At 41.4% G+C, this 26,618-nt stretch overlaps 1 protein-coding gene across 2 annotated transcripts in view; it reads left to right on the top strand.

Moving 5' to 3' along the window:
* The first annotated feature begins 3,268 nt into the window (after positions 1 to 3,268).
* The window catches only part of TBC1D14 (TBC1 domain family member 14), a 74,119-nt gene continuing 50,769 nt past the window's right edge, over positions 3,269 to 26,618 (top strand). Inside the window, exons 1-2 of one of the 2 annotated variants that reach the window (XM_063337232.1) lie at positions 3,269 to 3,730; positions 9,388 to 10,123. In XM_063337232.1, coding sequence (XP_063193302.1) covers positions 3,688 to 3,730; positions 9,388 to 10,123 — 779 coding nt within the window. In that variant the 5' untranslated portion in view covers positions 3,269 to 3,687. Of the gene's footprint in view, positions 3,731 to 3,996; positions 4,129 to 9,387; positions 10,124 to 26,618 lie in introns of those variants that run through there. The other variant, XM_063337233.1, reaches the window with a different exon arrangement.

Genomic DNA, 26,618 nt, shown 5'->3' with positions numbered 1-26,618 from the left:
AGCGATGGAAAACGGAGGCAGGAGCTGCTATCAGCGAGTATTCAGTGCTGTGCAACTGTTACGTCTTCACAACATGCAAATCTTTGGTTAACTAGAGAAACAAATATTATATAGAAATGTCTTCTAGCTCATGAGAGAATGACTGACCACAAAGTGGACAGGGAGCTGCACAGCTGATTGAAACGAAGCTCAGCTTGGCCATCTCTGAAACTGTTTGCATCATACTTGGCTTCTGATGAATGAAAATTCAATCTATATGTTCCCATCTAGTTCTTAAAAAAAAATAATAAAGTCGTATCAATTGCAAAATTGCTGAAGCTTCAAAACAGAACTGAAAGCCTAAGCGGAGAATTATTTCCCACATCCACAGGCATTAGAAGCATAAGGGAAGCTTGCGTTTCTGTTCCTTAACTCTACCTTGTTCTAAAGCAACAGAGGAAGGACTAGGAAGGACTTTTGCCTTGCATGCTTTTTTCACATGTAGTATATTTTGGAGAAATTGGTGAGACACAACAGAGCACAAACCCTTCCAGCTTTTTTGCAGAGTAACCATGAAACTAGCATATCAGATTCTGCTGGCATGAATACGAGTTTGTACGACAGAGTTTTTCAATCGAACGTTTTCAAAGATTTGAAATCTCTAGCACTGAGGTACTATTAGACCAGTTAGATGTTTTTTGCCCACTAGGTGATTATCAGTTGCCAGTTTGAAGCTGCTCCATGTGGTGCTTCCTTTTCTACACAACAGCCACAGGCAAGACACTCTTAAACAAATTTGTCCCAAGAATTTTTACAAAAATGAGTATTTTACATGTTTACCTGACTCTAAATCGATGGCAGAGCACTGATGATAAAACCGCGCTGAGTTAAGTGCCACACTAACTTCTTGTTGTGCTTGTGAGGATTTACTTACAACCCATCTATTAAAACAGGAAAACTCGATTTCTCGGCGTGCCCATCTGAACTTGTCAGCTTTGTACAGCTGAAAAACAAAGGTGTTAAAGGTCCTCTTTGCACTTAGTTATGCATTTGTACGTCCCGTACCTGGTAGTACCTGTTCTGTTTCCTTTTAATAATTGGGACGTGCCACGTTTCCGTGAGAGCTAATGGTGTGACGCTACATTTAATCACATAATGTCAGCCCTTCACCCTTTACCAATAGAAGAAGAATAATACACAATACTTGCAGACAGAAACCATATTATGTTGGACAGAGGTGGCTTTAACAGAATCAATGCTAACTGCTAATGCAAAAAAGTCAACTTTTGCTAATAGCTTACAAGATCCAGAAATGCTGTTTACCCTTTTCCATGAGTTATGCAGTCATTCACATGCAATAAAGAGTATTTTTTTATATTGGCTAGGCTGTGATTTTCTGTAAACATTTTGAGGCCAACCCTGGTATTTCCACACTGCGTAGCACACTGGGACCCTGGCTCTTCTGTGCTTCTTCAGTGCAAAGAACAGTTAAGAATTTTGTTGTGAACGGGTATCAAAAAACCTACCAGCTGAATAGGAAGAGTCATCTGTGGGTTGGAAATGGAAAATAGCCATTAAAATAAATCACTTAGAACGGGATCTCAAAGGTATGATTGTTAGGCAAAATTCTATCCTTAAATAAGTGCTGACTCAAAAAGCATTTAAGCGCCTAACTCCTTGTGTGATTTGAAACTTTTAGCTGTTGCCTGTGCTCTGCTACTGCTGAAAGATTTCCTGCAGCAGGTATTTCTAATAGTTTCTTCAGCCTAAATAATATTACAAAGATGGGAGTATCATTACTTCCTTCGGAGACACAGACTTACAGAACGCATGACTGTGTATTTCCATTCTTTACCTACCCTAGAAACCTAAGAACTTTGATGACAATATACTTCTCTGGTTGCTCCAACAGAATTTATTCACACTCTCAAAAACAGAAAGAAAATGTTAATACTGAAAAAGGAATTAGTGACAGCATATGCTCCAAAATAGTATCTCTCTTGCACATAAACAAGCTTATAGTGCTTCAAAGCTGTTTTGGTTTTATTTACCTTCTTTTAATAGTAATATGCAAGCTGTCTTGCACAGGTAGCAGTGTTTTTCAAAGAAAGATACAGAGAAATTAGTGCCAATCTTAATTATGTTGATACCCATTTTAGAAATCCAGCAGAATAAGCACTGAAATTTATCACTCTCTGACCCGGTCACAGAAAGTATCTGCAGAGGTGTAATTTTTGGCTGACAGTAGGTTTTCAGTGCCTACTTCTCATCTTGATAATGACCTAATTCTCATCTTGATAGCGTGGAACTGGTGTCAGCGGGGTCATGGTGGCAAGTATTTCCACACAAGTTTATCTCATCCTCTCAAAATTTATACAGGTGAAACTTGCCCACATCAAAGCTTAAGCAATCACAGCTTTGCTCTTCTTGATATTAAGCTAACTACATTAACGCAAATTCAGAGATTTCTGCATTTGCTGCACTCACACTTCCAGCTTCAGGGTAAACATAAGAGGCATGAGGTGATGAGGCTGATACTTACACCCTCAGGATAGGGGACAACTTTACTCTTTTATCATACAACTTTATCTTGTTCTAGAGAGACGATCACCATGTCTAGGTGCAAAACACATACGACCTGTGTGGAAAAAAAACCAGAATGAGTTTTAAAGATGATAAGGAAACGAGAACTCTGCTCCTGTGAGCTACCAGCTGCTTGTAACTCCTTCGATTCCAGTACGAGGTGTGGGCCATAGATTGACTACACAGATGCCAAAAGGGAACACTTTTGAGACAGGGAGTAAAGATAAGATAATGGAAAGATAAATCAGACGTGCTAGAACAATCATCACCACCCCAGAGCCTCCACTGTTGGTACTGCGGTTCAATTCCACGGAGCCACGGATACACCTTCACTTGATGCCCCAGACTGGGACCTTCCACAGCCCAAGCGTGCAAAACCCATCAAGTTTTGCTTTCCCACTGAACGCAGCCAGAAACATAGGCAGAGCCCTCCGCAGAGCTGCTCCCCCCGGGGCCCGCCATCGCGCAGCTCCGGCCGCCCGCTAAGGCCGCTGGCGGTAGCGCAGGACGAGCTGCAGCCGCCCCGTAGCCGAAGAGCGGCTCTCCCCCCCAACACAGCGCGGCACTCCTCTAAACGACCGGCCTCCCTTAAAGCCCACCGCACTTCAACCCCTTCCCTTCCCCGGGACGACTCCGCCGCGGCTCAGCCGGGCAGGCACAACCCGTCCCCGCCGTTCGTCCGCAACTTCGGCCTCGCTGAGGCGATTCAAAATGGCGGCCAACGCCCAGCGGCCGCCTCCCCCCCCGTCGCCCGCCCCGCGCAGGCGTTTCCTTCCCTGCCGGGCGGCGCTTCTCGCCGCCGCGCTGGGGAGGGGGAGCGGTGGCGGGGCGAGAGGAGGCCGAGCCGCGGGGAGCGGAGCGTCCCGGCAGGAGACCAGCACCTGTCCCGCCGGCAGAGCCCGCCGCTGCGCCCGCAGCCAGGTGTGCGCCGAGCCCGCCGCGGGAGCGGGCGCCATGGGAGGCCCTTCGCCGCGCCGAGAGGGCGCCCAGCGGCTGGGGGCTGCGCCGCCTCAGCCCCGCTGAACCCGCCGCTCCTCCGCGGGGACCGGAGAGCGACATGGACCGGCCGCCGCAGCCGCCAGCCGCCTGCTAGTCCCGCAGCACCAGCTGTGGGGCGGGTTGGGCATGGCCCAGCATGAGGAGAGCGGCGGAGGGCAGCGCTACCCCGGTGAGGCGTCAAACTTTCTGCCTGGCTCTTCCTCCTCGGGGCGGCAGAGCCGGCCGGGCGGCGGCTCGCAGCCAGCCCTGCCGGGGATCGGGCCGCTCTTGGGGCTGGGGCGGGGGAGGTTCGGTGGCACCTGCTGGGGCGAGGGGCAGAGCCCGGGGCGGCGGGGGGGGGGGGGGGGAGCGGCCGCTGCCGGGGCGGGCCGGGCCGGCGGGAGCAGCCCCCGGTGGTGAGGGGCTCGCCTGGGGCCGGGCGGGCGGCAGGGTGACGAGCGGCAGGCTGCTCGCTTTGCTCGGCCGTGGCCACCTTAAAAAAAGTTGAGAGGAGCAGCTCGTCTTCGCCGAGTGGTTGAAAGAGCGCGGAGGAGAGCGAGCGTGGCTTCCTCCGGGCTTTGGGGGAAGGTAGTGCCTGGGTGTTTCGGTTTTGGGGCTTTTTCTTTTTTTTCTTTTCTTTTTTTTTTGGTGTGGTTTTGTTTTGTTTTGGTTGGTTTTTTTGTTGTTGTTGTTTTAAATGAAGGCCACCAGCTAGGAGGAAGCCTTCGCCGTGTCGGGTCAGCCTGAAAGCCCGTGAAAAGGCAGCAACTTCCATCTCTGTCAGAGCCTTCTCTTCCTAATGGAAGTCTCCTAGGCGATTCCCAAAGACCAAACAGAAGTACAGCCCGTGTTAGCTGAAGTTCTTGTGGCGCTGCAGCTAATTTAATGTGGCATCAGGTTTCTTCAGTAATATTGGTGGGGGGGAGGAAGAAAGCCCTGTAAACTGCTTCTGGAGCAGAGGCTTGAGAAGAGCACTGTGACTCACTTATATTGCCTGCCTGACATAGCAAAAAAGTGGAAAAGTGGTGAATGGTTTACTTATGATCACTTTCCAGGCGCTCCACTCACAAGTCAGGTTTGTAAAGCTCACGCTCTGTGAAGGAAGCCGGCTGGGAGTTAGATAAAAGACTTCTTAATTAAAAAAAAATAAAATATCCCATTTCTTTTTGCTATTAAAGTTTTGGCAGTGCTTACATATGTATCCTCAATCACTGTATCTCATTCGCATGCGTTGTTGAAAGCTAGGCTGTTCTGTAGGCTCAGGAATCCTTCACTGTTGGCAGTGCTGTGGCTGTTAGAACATGAACATAAACAATCTGAACCAAGAAATGTTTAATAAACAAAGCTGGTTTTGATGCTGTTGTGCACTGAGGTCACCTGCAGTTGCACTTGATAGCAGCAATGTGCTTCTTAGTACATTCAATAAAAATATTGTTAAATGCATGGAGAGTTTAAACCCCTTACTTTTTTTTTGTATGTTTTTCCTTTAAGAAGAAAAAAAAACATTTGCAACGTTGTAATTGAGGCAATTCCTTCCTTTTAAAATCTTTTTTTAAAAAAATGCTGGCAGAGATAAGTGTTGAAGAGACAAAGTGATAAAAATTGAGACGTTAACTCTGTGAGAGCTGAGCAGTATATGTAAACCATTCTTCTTGTTTCTATGAGGCAAGAAGATATAAAGCCTGTTTTGTAGATAGTTGTCTTCCCCTTCCTTCTAAGCAAGTTCATTGCCTAAATTGCATTGCAAGTCACAGCAAACTTGGAAGAACGTGGAAAGATGAGTTGGCATCTTTCTCATCTTTGTATTACTCTTAACAGTTTGGCGTGCTGTTAAGTTTCTTTAAATTTTACATTAAAATGGGTTAAAAAGCCATTTTATTCTAGATCTGAGAAATTATAAACAAATATGACTTGTTCCCTCTGTGTGGTTGGGTGATACGTAAAGTCAAAATGTGTTCTAAATCTTCTGGGTATTATCAGAGCCTTCTTGCATGTTGTGATCAGAATCTGGGGAATGTAAGGCCGTATGGACAGCCATAGTGAGATGGACCAAATTTACCTGGGAGAGGGCCTAAAAGCAGGACTAACGGACATTGATATTTCCCTGAAGTTCTGACACTTGCAGTTCAGGAACTTCCTGAGTTTCTTCTTGTTTAGGAATCCTCAGTGATTTTTTTTCTTCCCTGAGCTTACCTGTAAACTTTTAGCATCCACTGTGTACTGTGGCAAGGAGTTATGCAGTTCAGCTACCTTTTGCATGAATAGCTATGTCCTTATGTTAATTTTGAACCTAGCTACAAAACTATCTTTATTTGGTGCCCCTTAGCATTTACGTTGGAAGAGTTAGTGAGTAAATAATATCTACCTACCCTCTCATCGCCACTTGTGACCTCTACTGTAATTTCCTATCTCCTTTTTCCTTGTCATCTCGCTTCTGGGATATTCACACTTGTTAGGTCATCGTTCCTATAAGACATAGCATATTTGCAAATACCAGTTTTACTTAAGTATATTATCATCTAAGTAAACCATGGGGATGATGAATGTTGTGCAGACAAAAATCCTTATGCTTTCTCAGTAGTTTATTATACTGCTAATACTTTAATAATGTTATGTTTGTTATGGTGATGTTACAATAATGTTATTAAATGATTTACGGAAAGAAGTTAGTATTGGACCACACAACACTTGGAATGTTTGACATCAATTGTCAGATTTTGCACTTACCAGCGAGGCAGAGAAAACGAGGAGTATAAATACCACTTCACTACATCCTTAAAAACAATCCTACAACAACCTAACACAAAATGAATCAAGGAGTTCTCATGTATGTTTTTGACAGCTGATTACATCTCAAGTTTTCATTTAAAGCCCTTGATTGGGTATACTTCAAAGCTTCCCACAGTTTCGCTGAACTGTGTAAAACCTTTGTAACTTGTTATTGCATAATTTGCTCCAGCAAGCTAAAGCTGTTATATACTTCTGCATTTGCTGGCTGCCTGTTTACAGGATCTCTTCCTGTTAAATGTCTTGCTTAAAAACATACCAGTCCAAGTTAAAATAGCCTCAGTACCCTGCATGGAAATTTATTTTCACTTCTCTTTGAGCTTTCTTGTTTACAGAATTGTTTGGCCTCTTGAGCTGCTGTATTTACTGGCTCTTCCAAGGCCGCCTGGATGCCTACCATTTGTAAGCTTCGTCAAGAAGAGTCATACAATTAAACTAAGGACTGGCTGCTACTTGGGAAAATCATTGAGCAGAAGCGAAGGCAGCCACCAGAGGAATTTGTTATGGGAACATGCTTGTGCTATTTACCCAAACAACATCAAACTTTTTCTTCTTGGTTGATTACATTTCTGTACTTTCATGTTCTGGGCTGCATTTTCTGGATGCATTAATAAGCACGAATTGTGATAAAGCAAACACCTGCACCTTTGCTTATACAGTTCCATGGTGTGTGTGTGTATACGCTTTAGAGAAACATTGGGGCAGAGTGGGCTGTTGATATGAAGAGCAATGTAACGTGTATGAAGGGGTGGGTGAGCAAGGGGAAGAGAAAACAGTCAGACTTACGTTAGAACAATAAGCGAATCCAAGCGAGAATGTCTTAGAGGAGGAGATCCAAGTATACGCAACAGTAATTATATCTAATGCTGCATGTTCTGTCATATTCATACACTTTGTCTGTCACAGTTGGCTTCATAAAATAGAATAGTTTGTTGCTGGTATTCAAGGATTGTTATTTAGGGGGTTTTTATATGTTGGGCATTTTTTTGTTTGTTTGTTTTTTCTGGACCTTGCAATTTTAATTTAGTGAACAGAGAGGTTCATAATGTATGTGGTTGGTATGCTAGCTTTCTCAAGACATCACTTCTTTAAATTGCATAGGATGTAAACTTTTAAAACCATGGTAATGTGAAAAAAGAAAAGTTGCTATAGCAACTCTGTAAGAAAAGTGTTCATCTTCACAAGCTTTTTAGTCAATAAATTGACTAAAAGTGAATACTTGCATATCCAAAGGATTAGGCAACTGATGCATTGATTGATTTGGATGTGTAGTACATGGTTGGCTGTTAAAAAGTTCTGAAAAGGTCTAACAGATGAAATATCCAGGGTTGTTTCTACTTGACTTTTCCCTACGCTTAGGAGTGGATTGAACTGGAGCATTGGGTCAGCTAGCAAATACCATTTGTGTAGTAAGCTAAAGAGTTGGTGTAGCATATGAAGTAGGTTTGGATTCATGAACTTTTCATGTGACTGAAAGCTTGTGGAAAAAATCGTTACAGTTTGAACCAGTGGAATATGTTCGAAATGTGTTTTCTGTCACTGACTGCCTGTCAGTATCACAAAGCCAAAGTGTATTGATGGGCTCAGATCAAAGAATGGATGGTCAAACCCTGGTATTCGGCAGGGCTTAGGTGCCATTAGCCAGTGGTTTGGAACTGCTGGGAGGAACCAGTTTTCCCAAATGAGATGTTTGGGGTTTGGTTTGGGTTTGTTGTGGTTTTTTTTTTTTTTTTTTTTTTTTTTTGTAGGGGTGGTGTTTGTTTGTTTTTTAAAAGTAGAATATGGGGAGGACCTCCTAGAGGACAACCGGCACCTTTAATTAAGTGCTGCACATGAGACAGAACAGACCAGAAGCAGAAGACCAGGCTTCAGGAGCGGGAGAAAAATCCGTCTAGAAAGCGAGCTGTTTGCAAGATGGGAGGAATATTCTTCACTCCTTCACACTTAGTGCAGAGTGTTTCAGAGTGAAGAAACTGAAGCAATATGTGCATATTTGTTCTGCCAACTGCTGCAGAGTAATTACATTGCAAACTTCAGCAGAGCTATTGGTAATTTAACTATTCATATAGAAAGAGAAGATACATGTAATGTCACAATAACAATCATGTAGTGGCTTAAAGGGTCAGTAGCAGTTTTTGGGAGCCAGGGCTGTGGCCCTGAAGGTGTTCCAGGTTTATGAAAGGCCACAATTGCCCACAAAGACGGTGCATCTAACCCGCAGCTCATTCTTGACTGCCCTGTCTTTAAGGGTCGCTCAGATCTTGACTGGAAGTGGGGCACTGACTGGATTAACTGCCCTGCTGGCAGCCCCTGAGGAGACAGGGTGTGTATGTATAGCAAATATGAAGGATAGCGATCCCTGAGTGCAGTAAATACAGTGTATTTGCAAGTGTCAGTTTTACTGTAGATGCGCTGATGAAGTGTGTCATATGTATTGTCAAAACGTTGACTACATGGATAGCTTTATAGCTATTCAGATTTTGCATCTCTTGCTTAATGCAAAACTAATATGTTACGCATTCTGTTTCAGTGACAACTTTATTATCAATGTTATGGTTTCCAGAAGAATGCTAAAAAATTCTATTTAAATGAACACTTTAGTATTTTGGCCTAAGTGTTTTGGTCTAAGTTTTGTAGCCCCTCCAACATCAGTAGATATGCAGTTATGACTGTATAAAAACAAATTTCAAATATTTGTCTTAATATTGACACGGAACATTAAAGTACTGCAGTTTTTATAGTATGTAATTTCACTCTCAGGAAATGTATACGAAGCAAACACTGGCACACAAACTGCTTATGAAAAGGTTTTCATGCATGATGTTTTCTAGAAGCCTAATTTAAGTTGCCATTGTCCTGCTTGTTTAAGCAGGGGGAAGGGATAGTTACCACATGTAAGAGAAGATGAACAACTTGTAATTAAAAGCCTAAATTATGACAGGACTGTGTGTATTTAAAAAAAAAAAAACAAAAAAAAAAAAACAACCCAACAAACGGGCAAGAACAAACCACAACCTTCCTGCAAGCTCATAATCTTGTCTTTTCTTTCTTTTTAACCAGTTACCAGTTGGGCCAAGACAACTGATGTAAATTTATCCAGCTCCTTAAATGGTTTGAGCTTCATGGGAATTCTGGACGCAAGAGTGGGCAGCAGTATCCAGGGCCTTCAAAACTTGAACTCCGGGACCCCGACATCTCTCTCCTTGCCTGAGTATGAGCCTGGGCAGCTGTCCAATGCTTTAGAAGATTGTCATAGCCTTAAATCAGTGGATTCTGGTATTCCAACTCTAGAAATAGGAAATCCAGAGCCTGTTCACTGCAGTGTGTTAAATGTGAAGAGAAAGCAGTCAGAATCTGAAATTGTGCCTGACAGGGCTTTTCAGAGCGCATGCACACTGCCGTCTTACGTGCCTCCACATTCTCTGACTTCTGAACATGACCACGCTGTGCGAAAATCCTCTACTTTCCCAAGAACTGGGTATGACACTGTCAAACTTTATAGTCCAACTTCAAAAACTCTGAATCGAAGTGATGATATCTCTGTCTGTAGTGTTTCCAGTCTTAGCACAGAACTGTCAACAACTTTATCAGTTAGCAATGAAGACATTTTGGACTTTGTGGTCACAAGCAGTTCAAGTGCAATTGTGAATCTTGAGACTGATGAGGCGCACTTCTCGGATGTTACTCTGAATTCCACTAAAGAGACCAATGATCAGAGCCAGCAGGAGTGTTGTCAAGAGACAGATGTGGACAGTAAACGAAAAATATTGGGACCTTTTACAAGCTTCTTTGCCAGGTAATGTTTCCGTAAAATGCATTCATATTTTAACAGTGAGATAAGGTAAGATCATAGGGGAGAAGTCTTGTGTGATATTTTACTTTGGAAGAGGTACTATCTTGCTATTTTAATTTAAATTGGTATTAACGTATTTTTTCTGTTCTGAGTAAGTCGGCAAATATCGTTAGGGACTAGGGCTCTGAATCCTACTCTGTGTTATCTTTATGATGTATGGCAGCATGTTAAATCTTCTTAAAAGATTCCTTCTACGTTACAGTAAAAGGAGTTCTGAACAAGGTTTCTTTTCCTCTGAACAAGGGTTTTCTTCCTAGTTTCTCCAGTGATGCTTTTTGTGATTTTTGGCTAAGGTCCTTAATCTCATGTCCCATAAATAGGTAGAAATAGGTAGGATCCGTACCTGTATTGAAGAGCTTTGGCATCTAAGGATTCATAAGTGGTCTAGTAGCGATGGAGTATTTTATTCATCAGTGTAAGTCTGTGAAGCTTAAATACAAGTACTTGCCAAACACTTAGGTGACTACTATGATTTTTCCAAATCTCAGTTATAGTTTTGTTAATACTTTTTTTTCCTTCACTTTTGTATGGAATGAGAGCATCTGACACTTTGTCACTCAGTTATTGAAATGAAAGCATTGGCCACTCAAAGCAATTACATGACCTTTTCTAAACGTGGCCCTTGTATGAACGATAAGGTATTTGAAATGCAGATATCCAGTGAAAGTGGTGAATGAGGAACAGGACTAGTCTACTTTTGGGGGGTTGGGTTGTTTGTTGGTGGTTTTTTATATTTTTATTTAAGGCCTTCATAATGTCTCTTATTTTTAGGATATAATGTCTGAACTATGATATATTTTGAAGAAGCAGTTCTACAAATAAACTTTAGACATCAGAGTTGGCTGTATCTAACCTGTTTTGAACATGTGATTGCTTCAGCTAATCTCTCTTTTCTCGTGTAATTTTTCTTTGCATGAGATGAATAGGCTGATATGAATAGACTGATAAAATAATTGGCAAACATCATTCTTTGAAAGGCTGCCTTATTTGCAAAGCTTAAGAGAAGCAGTTTCTTTAGATCTGCTAAACTGGCTGAAGCCTGCATTGGTTTTTATGCTTAGGTGAAAGTTAGAGTAGAGTACTGTGCGGCAGAACTTCAGTCATGTTTGAGATGCTGAAGGTTTTGTGGACCTCATCTCTGTTTGTTGCCATGGAACCAGACTTAATTCTGAAGCAGGAGGCTTCTCAGCACTTCAAAGCATGAACTTTTGTTACCCATTCTGGTAGCACAACTGCTAACTCAAACAAATGCTGTCCTTCAGCCTGGAGGGAGCACAGTGAAACAGGCACGTTTAGATCCTGCTCAAAGTAGGATGTTTAACCACTTCTCAACTTTTCTCATCCAACAAAGTAAAGCCATCTGTCCAAATTCTATTCTAGTGTAGTCTCTAGTGGCTTTGCCAATGTTACAGAAACAGTGGTACTCACTAGACTAAGCTTTTTAACCTGAATCTTTTCAGGCACATTGAATTCCAGACAACGAAAGGCTGTCCTTACTACTATTTAAATGGGCAACAGGTAATCTTGGTCACCACATGATGTCCTCATGAGAATATGAGGATTAAAGTCAAACTACGTGATCGTCTTTGAAGTACCAGGTGCTCTATCTGCTCTGTCTGTAACCTGGCCTTTAATATCCTTCCCTTTAACATAAGCTCTCTGCTCTGTTTTGAAAACAAGAATTGCTCGCTTTTTGTCTGTACTTGCGCACCACGCACCCATATTTTACGCATCAGTTCCCTTATGTCATTTGACCCGGTGGTGAGTTTTACAGGTATTGAATAAGCAGGGACCTTGAGGGCCCTTCTATGCCACAGGGAATATTATCTATATTTATGCTGTCAACGTTGTTAAGGACTGTGGTGGGTTGACCCTGAGTGGATGCCAGATGGCTACCAAAGCAAGTCTATCGCTCCTCATCCTCAACTGGACAGGGGACAGAAAATACAACAAAAGGCACATGAGTTGAGATAAGGACAGGGAGAGGTCATTCAGCAATTACCGTTATGGGCAAAACAGACTTGACTTGGGGAAAATTAATTTAATTTATTACCAATCAAATCAGAGGAGGATAACGAGAAATAAAACCTAAATCTTAAAACACCTTACCCCTGCCTCTCCCTTCTGCCTGGGCTCAACTTCACTCCCGATTTCTCTGCCTCCTCCCCCTGAGCAGCGCAGGGGGACAGGGAATGGAGGTTGTGGTCAGTTCATCACACCTCCTCGGGGGGAGGACTCCTCACACTCTTGCCTTGCTTCATTGTGGGGTCCCTGCCATGGAAGACAGTCCTCCACAAACTTCTCTAACTTGAGTCCTTCTCACAGGCTGGAGTTCTTCACAAACTGCTCCAGCATGGGTCCCCCATGAGGTCACAAGTCCTGCCAGCAAACCTACTCCAGTGTAGGCTCCTCTCTCCACACGGCCACAGATCTTGCCAGGAGCCTGCTCCAGTGTGGGCTTCCCATAGGGCCACAGCCTCCTTTAGGCATCCACCTGCTCCGGTGTGGGGTCCTCCATGCAGATGGATATCTGCTCCAGCGTTAACCTCCATGGGCTGCAGGGGGACAGCCTGCCTCACCCTGGTCTTCACGGGCTGCAAGGGAATCTCTGCTTCGGTGCCTGGAGCACCTCCTCCCCCTCCTCCTCCTTCTTCACTGACCTTGGTGTCTGCAGAGTTGTTGCTCTCACATGTTCTCACTTCTCTCTTCTGGTTGCTGTTGCATAGTGTTTTGGGTTTTTTTCCCCCCTTCTTGTATATGTTATCACAGAGGTGTTACCACCATTGCTGATGGCTGGCCTTAGCCAGTGGCGGGTCTGTCTTGGAGCCGGCTGGCATTTGCTTTATCAGATACAAGGGAAGCTTCTAACGATGCTTCCCCTATGCTTCCTCTAATGATCCCATACAGTCCCTGTTCCCTGGGGTCCTTGGATTCCCAGGGCTTAAATGAGTACTACAGTAAATGAACTTGGATTTTGCAGTGTTTCGTTTGAAAGTAACTCAACTTCTAGGGTCCTTCCTACCTATCTCACCAGGCGCTGTGTGCCAGGGTTTGTGTACAGTGTTAGATGAGGAGGAGGCATTTGGAATAGTATCTTTGAAGACCAGCTGGCTGAGAAAGGAGCTTCCTAAAGTGGTTTGTAAAAAGTGCTGTGGTGGTAGGTATAAACAAAGTCCCAGAGAGGAGCATGTTCTTAGCACTTCAAGTTCTGCTGGAAGGAGTTACGCTTGAGATTCACTTTCTTGCAGGTTAAGTGCATAAACCTTCCTTTTTGAAAACCAAGGATGAACTATGGCAGAAGAAAGCCAAATTGCTTTGGCTTTGGTCAGTGGCTGGCACACTTGTGTACAGCATGGAAGAACAAGCACCTGGGTGGTTTGTACACAGCCTTTCTACCTTCCAGCAGCCTGATGGTCATGGGGTAAGACTGCAGTGCAGGGGCACTCAGCCTTCATCTGCAGGTTTAGCTCTTTGAGAGCTCCTCTGGGGATATGGGTTTGAACCACTGACAGCAAAGATGAATCAGCTTAGTTTTTGCTCGTTGTTGATATTTGGTAAAAGGAGAAACCTTATTTCTTGAAATGGCAGCTGTGCTTGTGTTGAACCCTGTTTGTCATATGAGAATGTGTTAGTTTCTCTGAACTTGTCGAGATCAAGTTTTCTCTGGATATGTCAGTTAAGATTTGTGGCTGTCTGTAGACATAATACTGACAAAAATTAGATGCCTCCAGTGCTTGGTCACATGCGTCTAAGCTGCTTACTTATCAAGTAAGGGTAAATCTTCTATAGTATCAAGAAGATGCTTAGAGAAGCACCTGCTTTGGAACATTATTATTATTTTGGAACAAAATTATTTCTTAGCACTCCATAGGCTTATTTTTCCTAGTGAGACCGTATGCATGTATACTATGCATGAGGTTGTGTGTTCCTTATCAGTTGTGGCATTATCTATGGTGTGTTATGAAGTGTTGGTGTTGGCTCAGGGCTGCATTTGAAAATTGAGTTATAGAGGAGATGGAAGAAAGGAGAACCCTGTTGGCTCATTGCCGGTCAGTCCCGACACCTTCAAGCGCATTTGGGAACGGAGTGCTCCTGCCCTGCCTTCTTGAGCACTATGCTGAAGAAAGTTTCCTGGACTGCCCCTCTGTCTTTGTTGCTCTCTCTGCAGCAGTTTGAGACTGAAAGGTCTGGTTGTTCCCTCCGGCTGTTACTTGCCTCTTTGGGTGTGGCAGGAAGATCCAAAGCGAGAAAAAGAGACCGCTTTCCTGGTTTGCACATAGCTTTCCTCTTGAAAGAGCGTAAGGCATCACAGGTACAGTGCTAAGTGAAGTACTAGTGCTGTCATTAGGCTCCAGGTTAGCACATGAAAATGGATTATTGCTTCTGAAAGCAGCTGTAGTGCTGACTGTTGACAAAGAAACCTAACATGTTGGCCGTTTTCAAGTGTCACGTGTGCTTGTATCAGCTCTAAAAGTCCAGAGGTCTTTCACATAAAGCATGAGTTGCAATTAATTTCCTTCATTTGAATATATGCAGGAACTTGGTTTGAGAAATAGTGTGAGCAAATAATTGGCTGAGGGGCTAAAGAGTCGGTGGTTTGTCCCTTTGCCCTAGTGACCCAGAGTAGTGTAGGTTAATGAATTTTACCTTTGGACTTCGCTTCTGTACAGTACTGCTGAAACACAGACTTTTTAAGTGCTTGGGTTTTTAAACAGCTTTGCTGAATCAGGACTGTTGTGATCTTGATGTAGAAGTTGTACTTTTCATTTATCGCTTTCATTTGTCACTTTGGGGAGCGAGGATGAGGCTTTTTATGGTTACACACAGAGGGACCATAAAAAAGAATATGTTCAGTTAAATAATAAGCCATGCAGTTCCCTTCCTTTTGAATGGACTACAAGACTCTTAAGTCTTTATTGAGTCCACTGCTGTGGATATTGTCTATTTTTCCAGGAGTCTGGCTCCTCTTCTTTTTCAGGCTGCTCCTAGAAGTTTTTGATCTAAATGTTCTAAGTAGCAGGATCTCAAGAAACCTCTACAGAGAATAGGGACTACACATGAAATAAAGGGCTTTAGGAATATTACATTTTAAGGTTTCCAAAGAATCTCTGTGTTTCTGAGAGAAAGCTTCTGAAGCAGGATTGGCATCCTAAACCATACATAGAAGGACAAATCTAGTCCAGACTGTGGCCTTACGTGTAGTCTGAGAAGAAAAAGGGCTTAAGTTTCACAATAATAACTACTGGTTTCAGCATTAAGTCTGAAATCATGTAACACATACATTTATATCACATACGTACACACACGCATATGTTTTGAGGTGACTGGTCACACTTAATTGGGAGTTCTGAACTTAAGGAATTGTGTCCATTGATACCATTGATAAGTCACCTGCATTATTGAATAGGACCCTTTCATAATGCCATTTATTGCTTTTAATGAGAGGGCAGCCTATTGTACTTCGCTAATTTTGGTGTTAAATGGAAAGTAGAATAACAAGGAGCATTATGCTGTTTGTTTCCCACTTTCATTTCTCCAAAAAGGGAATTCACTGACCACAGAAGGGAAGAGAAAGGATGAAAATAATTATGATTGAGTAATTTGAGATATTAAACTTTATATGTGATGTTGTCTCCTCTTCTGTGCATGTTTTATGTTAAATGAAACCTATTAGATAAGAGCATAGGCTGTTCAGGAGGAGACAGGCTGAGAACAGGACTGAAGTGTGTAGGAGGAGGGACAGAAAGAGCTGGATGTGCCATGGGGGAGGATATGAATACACTGCTTTTAACCACAAGTGAACAAAAACTAGCTGAGCTGCAAGTGATGTTGTCCAGAAGCTGGGAGGAAGGACTCCCTAAACCCAGCCTCTGATGGAGGGAACCTGCAGGGACACCCAGCATAGGCTGCTTCACCACCCTGTGGGTGGGCTGGGCTCCCCAGCCCTGCTGTCGCTGGACCCCCCAGGATTCACTTTCCTGTTGGAGGGAAAAGGGGAATTTGGTGGCAGTTTCGTCCCTCCCACTACTTTATCTGGATGCATTTTGAGCTGATAGTTACCAGTAACAGGCATCTAAAAGGTTTGGGGAGAGAGGAAGGCAAACAACATATGTTTTAGTGGTATGGGAAGCAGCATAGGCACCGAGGGTCCGTGTTGACAGATGATGCTGGAAACAGTATTTCAGCAGCCCATGAGGCATTTAGGTATACTCATCTGATGGATGCTTCAGTCTTCACAATATAATTTTGGGTACTACTTATTTGAAAGCCACTTTCTGTCTACTTGAAACAAAAGACTAATGGTCCTCCCCTCATCTGTACTTACTATCATATCTCTGTGTAGAACAAAAGAAAAGTTGTACCATTTTTCTGAAATAAACATTCTGTCTCAAAGCAAATCTTCCGTAGGTGTAAAGTTGGAGTTCTACAAAGATAACAGCCTTTTCTTTTGATAAAGGTTGAAAATTGATACAGTGAATGATACAGTGTTCAGAATTCCTGTCCTCTAATTCACTGCATGAAGTCTTGGACTTTTTCACATGGCCTGTTCTCCACTAGGTGTTGAACTGAAACTGTCCATATTAATTTTAATCCCTGTTTTTTATGTGTAGAATAACGTAACTTTTGTTTAGAATTACCATTCTGTTGGTTCTTCCTTAAATTTTGCACTGAATCTTATTTGAGATGCAGCCCTTTAGAATAAAGGGAAGTTGCTTTTGCAGATGAAATCTTTATTTAAACTCATGTTAGTGCAAAACTGCTTTCAGTTACTCAACAGCAAAACTAAGAGGCTTGTTGAAGTTATTTGTTCTATGGAAGTTAAATGAAAATCTGCTCAGCAGTACTTTGTCTTGGGTGTTTGGTTTTTTTTTCATTTTTTTTTTTCATTAATGGTATAAAACTATGCAGTGAATGGGGACTTAATGTGATCCAGTTATTATTTAGAATAAAGTCAAGTGCATCTGTTTCTTTTCTAGTGGCTGGTGGGAAGCATTACAAAAGTTTCCTACCTGGCTAGTGGATGAGATTTATGGTGTAGATGGGTGTTTTATGTCGCTTGCAGCATTAGTCTATAATGCTTTTCCCCCCTGTTTTTTCTCCTTCATCTCCTGTGTGGGGCTGCCTTTTGTAAAGCTTGTGGTTGTTCAGTTCTACGCATTCCACATGCTTGCTTTTGAACAGAAAGAGTAAGAATTACATACATTTTGATAGATGCATACAAGACTTGAGGAACTAATTCAGATGAATGAAATTAAGGTGTGTTTTCATTCTGATTCATTGGCTGTATGAAGGTTTAGTGAATTAGTGGGTTAGATGGACTTCGTATCTTCAGTTAATTCGGAAGAACTTTCCTGATGTTTCCTGTGTTAAAAGGAGCTGTGAGAAGAAGTGGATGAGCACTGGGGGATAGGGAGAATATCAGCACAATCGCTGCCATGTGACACACTGTCTCGCTCTCCGTCTAATCAAAATACCATTTAGCGTTCAACTGACTCTTTTTCCTTCCTTAGCAGCAGTATCAACTGCTGTAAGTTATTGCAAGTACAGAAATGATTAAAAAAAAAGAAATTACTCCAACTGTAAAGAGTACTTAATTCAGGGTTGACATTGTGAGGGAATGTTATGTACACTTACAGATTCTGAAAAATGCAGTGAGTGAGGTGAAATTAGATGAAATCTTGCTCCTTGATTTTTATTTTTTAATACTGTCAACTGTCCTTTCCCAGTGTTATGTAATCTGTGGGGATGTTGGAGTCAACATTGACTTTTTTTTTTAAACATCTTTGTAAAGGCTCAAATAAGAAACCGGTTGTTAATAAAATTACGTGTATGGATGAATACATTTAACAGAAATAGTATATGGAGACCATGGGTTTGCTGGAACAGGAATATGTGTTTTTTATGCCTTGCTCTGGATATTCAGAGTTCTGTTAAATAAATGTTGAGTTTGCTGTCAGGAAAAAAATAATCCATGAATTCTTCTTTATGAACTGTTAATCTCAATTTGGGCATTAGTTACATTGCTGTTTTAAGGAGCTATCTGTATTAAGTCTCTCTTCATAGTCATTAAGTGCCTCAAAAATTTACGAGACATACCATAAGAATAATAAAGAAAAAAAACTTACAGTAAATAAGGAGTCATTCACACCTTACATTGACAGCTGACAGAATAAACACAAGAACTTGGTAACAAACGTGTTACTTAGTGCTTGGACTCCCCTTTGTGAGCTGCAGCCTTTCTCAAGTACAGAGCCGCAAACCAGTTTAGGTCGGAAAGGACTTCTGGAGCCATCTGGTGTAACCTCCTACTCAGTGCAGGGTTGACTTCGGCATTACGTCGTGTTCCTGAGGACGTTGTCTAGCCAATTTGAGTATATCCGAGGATAGAATTAACCACAACCTCTCTAGGCTATATCGTCCAGGATTTATCCACTATGGGATTATTTTTTTTTTCTCCCTTTTTATCCATTTGGAGAATACCTTGCAGCAGCTTGGTGCTTTGCCACTTGTTTTTTTTCTGTTTGCATCTCTGAGAATGGTCATCCAGGCTAAATGAAACCATCTCCCTCAGCGTCCCCACTAGTATGTCATAGGCCTCAGCACCCAGCCATCACAGTGGTCATCCACTGGATTTCCTCCAGTTTTTGATCTCTCTATTTTAGTTCAGGGGCCCCAAACTGGATACAGATACAGTCTCATGGATACCAGATAGAACTTTTAATCACTTTCCTCTTGATCTTGCTAATGCAACCCAGAACGTGTTTAATCTTTATTGCTGCAGGATCTTGCTGCTGACTCAAGTTCAGTTTTTTGCTTAGGGTGACGTTTCATGTATTCATTACATTTTTTATCTGTGTGGTAATAGTACTTCAGATCAATGAAGAAAGCTGGGAATAGAATTTTGGGTTATTCCAATAACATCGGGGTAGCTGGGAATTTTGCCAGCTAGAAAAGAACCATCATGTATAGCCGGTTGACTCTGGTAGTTTGAACTTGGACCCAAATGTTGCTTTTGTATGAGAGTCCTAACTTGCTGAAACTCCTGTTTCTGCGGATTCTGCAGCATTCGTGTGGTAGGCTAGCACTATGCATCATGCACAGGCACAGTGGTTCTTGGGTTGCTACAACCAGTCATAACTGCTAAACATGCAGGACTGCTGTGACTTATCTTTTTGCGTCTTTGATGCTTCAGTGCAAGCAGCTCTGCTTTCTCTCCTCTGAAATGAGGGCTACCCTCTAAGAGAAAGAAGGTAAATATAGAACTTTGTAGTCTTGATAAGTAGTTTATCGAACCCTGCTTTTTTTTTTTTTCCAGAAACCTACAGAGAGATTTCCAAATGACCCTTTTGCAAGCTATCGGGTATCCTGTACTGCTAATTTGTATTGTATTACTGTCTTCCTCAACTGAGGAAATCTTTTTTTAGATCTGCAAGTATCTGCTGCATTGTAAAGTGTATTGGTTCTTGGTTCTTATTGAACATGCTGGAGTGTCAGTGGTTGGAAAACTTCATTTATAAAATGTGACAAGGATTTATAAAACATGATTTGTCATTAGTTACTGCTTTAGTAGGTAGGTCAACTTCTAGGCTGTCTGGCTCTATTCCTGCTGGATTTGTTTATCCATAAACCAAGCATTGTTATTCCTTTACCTTGACCTTTGGAACTCTCTGTGAGATAAAGTTCTGCAAACCCTGCTTTTGCATGTGATTTTTGAATTTTATTGAAAGTATAACTTTTGAGTCATTGACAAGGGTTCTTCACTGTAGCCAGAATACTTGGACTTTTTGATGATGTTTTGTTCTCCTTGCTTTGGTTTGCTTTTTTGTTGTTTTCTTTTTTTGCTTTTGTTTTGTGGTGGTGGCTTTTTTTTTTTTTAAATATAAAAGTGTAGGTTGACAGGCAATCTGGTGTTGGGAAGAGAGAATGCAAGAACTGACAGTCACTACATCTAGTGAATTATTTCTAGAAACCAGTGTTCTCTGGTCATGAGTACCAGCTGTTGGCTTTTGTCTGTGGAGAGTGTAGATTTAGGGCTTCTCAGAAGATTTCTGGTCGGGCTTCTGAGAAGAATTTCTTCTTACTTCCTTCAGTTCCCTAGTCATCATGATCTGTGTGTCAGTGTCTTGTTCCTCCACTAATCCGGTAACCAAAATTGCTGTGACACAATCCGCTGCTGATATTTGAGAGTTTGTTTTCTGTGCCTCTGGAAATGATTTAAGTGGCCAGGGTGCAAATTGTGAATATAGAGGTGAGAATCTTTCTTCTGTTTATTGAGGGTAAGTGGTGAAGGCTGTAGTTAGTACAGAATACAAAAGGTCATTGAAGGATGAGGAAAAAAACCCAAATACTGTTACACTTTTTGCCTAAATTGCATAAGGGTGTTGAGAATGTTTCCTAAATAGTGTTAATTGAATTTGTACCATGCTAGGTAAGATGGCTGGACACTTTAACTCACAATGCAGCAAATATTTAATAACATTTCTCTTAATATATTTTTTGCTTAATAGATGCTGTACGTTACGTAAAGCATCCTGTTTCACTGTCAGTTTCTGGATGCCTTGTGGAATAATGTCTGTAGAGACATCTCACACTGTGATCTTGTGCTCGACATATGGGCTTACCTTAGGTCTTATGATTAATATCTGCTTACTGTCAAACTCTTTATCTAGAAGTCCATTATACACTCCAGTATGGCTGCCTTTGCATAGGCTGAGGGGCTCAACGCATGAGTGCTCTCTCCATGTGTAGTTTAGAGTTGCCAGGAAATTTCAGGATCTTCCTCCAGAAGCAGCTGAAATGGACTTTGACTTGCCTCTTTCCTGCTTCTTAAGAATACATGTGAGTCTGACAGTTGTCTGAAATTGTTTTTCAAGATAACTTTCTTCTGCAAAACCTGAACCTTTTGCAGTTTCTCCACTGTCCTTGTTTTTCATCTGCTCTACTCACGAGACTGGTAAGTCCTTCCAGTTGTTAATTCACATGACTAGTCCAATTGTTTTATCTTCTGAAAGTAAACTTCTTAATTGAAAGACTAATTAAAATTTGAATGTGAGCATGCATCTTGAGAGCAGGAAATGTTATATGTGTTTTTAACGCTCATAAGAAAAATTTACTTGCAAATCAGTTTTGGGTAAATGCAGGTAAAAAAGTGAATCAGTCTGTGCACAAGTTTTGTCAGTTTCTAGTTAATTCTTATGCTTGTTTCTTTACAGTAACTGTCTCTTTAAAAGTAAGGAGCCCATTTATTTGCAAATATAATCCCTATGCTGGGTCGGCATTGAAGTAGTCTACCACAGAGCAGCATGTGCCATCTCACTTTTGTTTTGCTTGCAGCTATCATTCCATGCTGGTAGTTCACATATTGTGGTCTTTGGAACTTCGTGTAAGGAGCCATGTCAAAATAGGAACATCAAAATAGTTAAAAATCTTCATTGTTAGATTTTCTGGAGAACCCAAATACCCTTATCATGAAAACTCATACGTCCTAAGCTCCTATACCCTTTTATTTCAGGCAGCTGGTATATCTTGGGAGGTCTGGAGGAAAAAAAAATGCTGTAGCGTTGCCTGGATGTCCAGGTGTAGAGGGTGTGTGTGCACCAACAGGCGTCGGTGGGTGTATGTGTGTCCACCTTGCTTGACTCCACCCTCTGACAGCGACGGTGTTGGAGCCCATCCTTTTTTCCTGTTGTTGGACTGAGATGTGCCGGAGATACAGTTCCTTGACTCCAGTGGTACTGAACTTCAGAGGTATCTCAAGGGGCACAGTATTGAGCCTGCCTGGCTAGAGGAGACTTTGAGACTTTTCAAGGAGGAGGTTTACAGCTGACTTTAAGTTCTGGACTAAATTGGTAACAGAAACCGTGGCAGCACTGTCTCTGCTCCTTTTAGTGGATGGGTTTGTATACTGAACTGGGGGGAATGTTGGGGAGGGATGACCTTTTGAGAGGTGACTTCACATAAGGGGCTAACCTTGCCTGGGACAAGCTACAGCTGAAGTGTGAAGAAATGAATACTGGAACGCTTGTGGAGCACTGCTATGAACTCATCGCGTGGCTGTAGTTGCTGACAGTTGTGTTACAGACTTCCTGTCTTTTTAGAAAGAGAATTGAGCTAAACTAGATAAACTTTCTGCTTTGGTGCTGATGTAGGACTTTGTTTAAAAGCATAAGCTGGAAAAAGCTGTGATAGGTACTATGTCGGTAGATTTGGTTTGATTGCTTTTTGTTGATGTGGTTCTAATTTTTTTTTTTACTTGATTGAGGCTTCAGCCTGACCATGACAGCACACAAGGCTTCATAAATACTGGCAATATATGAATGTGCAGTATGTGCAACTGTTCAGTAAGTTTGTCTTATAACGCTTATAGAACTGAAATGAAGTGGTTCTGAAGTTATATTAAAAAAAAAAAAAAAAAAGATTAAGTTTTCCTGACACTGTTGAACCTATCTGTTAGTGTTAACTTCCTCCTTTCCCCACAAAAAAGGCAGTTGGGTAGATAAGTATACAATAATGGTGCAATACTGTGTATGTTCAAGCAAAAGGTTGTTAGATTTCTCTCCTGTATCACAGGATGCTGTTTGTATGGGTGTAGGCATTAACTCTGGAGTTAGAATTAATTTCTCTTCAGGCAGGTAACTCCTCTCCACAGCTCAATTAAAATAACAAGGTTAAACAGCTGTTCAGTGCCAAATTTTGCTTTTAGGGGACTGTGCAAAAGTAATTTTCTGTTTGAAACGTGATCTCAATTTAACTTGTGTGCTTGGTTTTCCTAAAATAAGCAGCTGCAGACGCTTAGTGTAAAATAGTTAACATGTTCGATATGAAATGTAACCCATGACACTTTAATGGCTCCACGCTATGATATTGCAAACATGATGTATCATGTTAGATATTCCTGTTAATATCCCTACTATAAATGAGCGTGATGTGCTCTAATGGGTGTGAGGAGGACAATGAGACTGAGATAATGACCAGCCTATGATATCTTCTTTACAGGCATGTCAACCCTTTTTACATTCAAGATCTGAAATTAATTTTTATATCTTAAAACACTTGTAATTAAACTTTGAGATCTTTTTACCCTAGGATTTCTGAGCTTGTTTTTGGAGTGAAAACCTGTTTTTTTCAAATAGAGAATTTTTGCTCCTTACTAACCTCTATTTTCCATTAGGTAAAATCTTCTTAAGTTACCTTTAAAGTGGAAATTTTTGGTGAATTATATTTGCTCAGAAGTGAGACTGCTTAGTATTTTTTTTTTTTTTTTTAAAATCCTAGGGAGCTGTGTAAGTATGGGAGGAAAGGAACTCCTCTTTGTGCTGTGGCAGCAGAAAAATGAAAGCTTTTGCTATGAATTATTTGCTCTGATAGATATGTATATGGCAGAAATCATTACTTCCTTCTAAGGGAGTTGCACATTTTAAGGATCTGCTTTCAGTCCAGAAGTCTCAAGCAGGGGCTTTATCGGGACCCCGTGGTGTTGTCCTGATTTATTGCAAAGCTCTGCAGAAATTGAACCAGAGAACATTCCATAGTATTTTATTCTTTTTCCTTAAGTTTTCTAAAATTAGGTGCACAGGGAGCAGCATCTCTTCTGCTTCTCCCATGCAAGCCCAGCTGTCATGTGGTTTACTTTTGGCTTGTTCCAGTCTGGGGTAGATATCAGGGTTTAACAATGTTGTGTGTCCTCAGTCAAAGCAAGAGCAGGTTATGTTTATGGTTCTATATCTGGTTGTGCCAGTTTCTGGCTTCTGATTATGTTACACCTTTTGGGAATTTTGAGACTTTTTGGGGTGCATAAAGAGTGTGGACACCAGCAAAACACCAGAACTTAGGCACAGACAGAGAGCAGAGAAAAAGAGGAAAAGGAGAGTAAGTTGTGCTGCACAGAATGGGAATTTTATATTTACCATGCCTGGTGCTTTCAGTTCAATGTATTTTTTTAAATTAAAAAAGGAAAGAAAAGGCAATCCAGAAGTCCCTGACATAATGCACCGAGAGGAAGAGAAGCCAGGTGCCCTAGAACGTGCAGTGGAAATCCTGCAGACAGAACTGAGCAAGTGCTATGCCATCTGCTAGATAGTCTGTAGAACAGATTACTTACTATGATGCTCCCTCTAAAGGGAAAACAGATAGTTAGGCTTGTGGAATTGAATGAAAGCAAGTATGTGAGATTGACTTTTCAGGTTTAGCTCATCTCACGCAGGCACTTGCAGCAGAGAGCTATTATACTTTATCATTCCAGTTCATCTTTATTTTGCTGCGAGGATAAAGACCTACTGCTGCTCTTAAAATCCTTCAGAGGAGATTGGGGGGATTGTTGCATGTATATATATACCTGTTGTAGCAACCTCTGGTGTGGATAGATAGGCAGAGAAAATTGCCTGTTAGTCCTTTAATTTTCATGTTACTGCAGCACTAATCAACTGTGGTGAAAGCCTTTTACTTGCAAAAGAGGATTTGAATGTGCACAGAACTGTCACACAGGTGTGCCTCTTTGTTGGGGCTCTGATCATCAGGTGTCCCTGATGCTAGAAGTTCTTGTTTTCTCTAAAGACAGTTTGTGGTATGGAATTTAGTTTCCTTGCTTCTGAAGTAGAAACAACCTGAAGCAAAACCTTTTGCAAGAGCAGCTGGCTAGTGTTGCACTGTGTATCCTATTTACCTGCAGTGGTTTTGGTGATGTTACTCCTGTTATATTTTCCTTTTTAGTCTTAGATATATTTTAGAACTTGCTTGGTATTTCTCAATTTTAAATTAACTAATTATATATATATAAAAAACATAACTTAATATCTGTCTCTCTTTGTGTTTATTTCTCTGGTTGCTGTCTCAAAGGATCCTATAAATCCATCATCTCAGGCTGTCTTACATACATGTTATGAATTTGGGCAGGGGTAAGAAGACAATTACATGCGGAAGCCTTTCAGGGTACTAAACACACAAAGAGAATGGATTCTCCTTATTGCCAAGGTGAAGGAGTTGCTGGTGAAAAGAAAGCAATTTCAACTGAGATACATTTCTTGGAAGTTGCTTTTATTGTCTCTTTTTCCAAACACTAGCAGTTGTAGTGGTAGCAGTGTAGTCAAATTGTTGATTAATGCTGTAGTTAGCTTATAAATCTCTAAGTAGCATTACAGCTGTAATGATGAGCTACAGGAGACCTTGATAACACTGAAACGGAGTATGCCAGTTGTAGAGACAAAGCAAATCTTTGATTTTGATACAGTAGTTTACCTGTAGTATTATAAGTTCCTCCTTTGAAAAAAGTGGAAAGAGGGAAAACACAGCAGTATGCTTCTGTGTTTTCCATGCTGTTCTTCTTTAGTGTTTTCCCTACAGTTGTTTCCCCTACATCTTTATACTATGTTTTATTTTGTGTGGGATAGGGGAAAGCTGAAAGGGGTTTGTAGAAGTATAGTTACTGCTTAGCTTTGACAGCACTTGTTACTGACTTGTGTGATTTGCGTACCTAAACACCTTGTTCTTATCTTTTAATATGATAATCTGTTCCTGGTTTGAGTTTCAAGGTAACTGTACCCTTGTGATATAGAAGCATGTGATCATTTGTGTAAATATATGCATATTTAAGGATGGCAGTGCACCCTTACCTTATAATACATTCCAGTGCACGGTGACATTTGTGCCTCCATTTCTTTTCCTTGTATTAAAGATTTATCCTGTACTCCAAGCAATACTATCTCTGTTGGTGTATTTATGATATTGTTCATGTCAGCTGATCCAAAGCGGCCAGGAAAAACAACTTTTTTGTGTCCATGTTTTTCCTCTTGCAGATGTGTATTCAGCCCTTTTAGAACATGAAGTTCAATATAGTTTTATTTCCCAAACTGCCACACTTTATGAATAAGAAACAATCGGTACTTGCTGGGTCAACCCACTGGGCATTAAGGTAGTAACTGTAAGTAAGGAAAAGCAGTAATGCCAGACTGGAAGCATCCGTGGTGTGAAGGTGCTATAGCTGCCTGCTGATGGAAGTAGCAAAAATACTTTTGTCTCAGTGGAATTGGTATTTTTTCCTTTTAAATGAGGGAGCGAAAGCCTATAGTCAAGTTCCCAAAAAAACCTACCAGAACGTGTGTAAATAATTGAGCTAACCTGGACATATTGGAATATTCGCTGAAATAGACAGTAGGGGAAAAAAAATAAATCTGTTATTTTAATAATCCAAGCATGCCATGGGTGTAGAATGTCTGTTGTGCTCTTGGAGGGTCTGAGTGCTGCCAAAAGCATGAAGACTGGTCTGTACTGTATGTCCAGTTTTGAAAAAACATAGTTGTGGTGAGAAGATGCAAGTCTGGCATATTGCTTTATGATTAAAAGCTAGCAATAGCAATAAAAATAATTCAACTTTCAGTGGCTTTGTCTAACTTTATGACTATTACTTCAGTGTTTAAGCTGGTTAATTTGAGACATTTCAGAG

This window comes from Chroicocephalus ridibundus, chromosome 5 (genome assembly GCF_963924245.1).
Source record: "Chroicocephalus ridibundus chromosome 5, bChrRid1.1, whole genome shotgun sequence".
NCBI classification, from domain to species: Eukaryota; Metazoa; Chordata; class Aves; order Charadriiformes; family Laridae; genus Chroicocephalus; species Chroicocephalus ridibundus.
The sequence above is the reverse complement of the archived record's forward strand: the minus strand, read 5'-3'. Positions and strand labels throughout refer to the sequence as shown.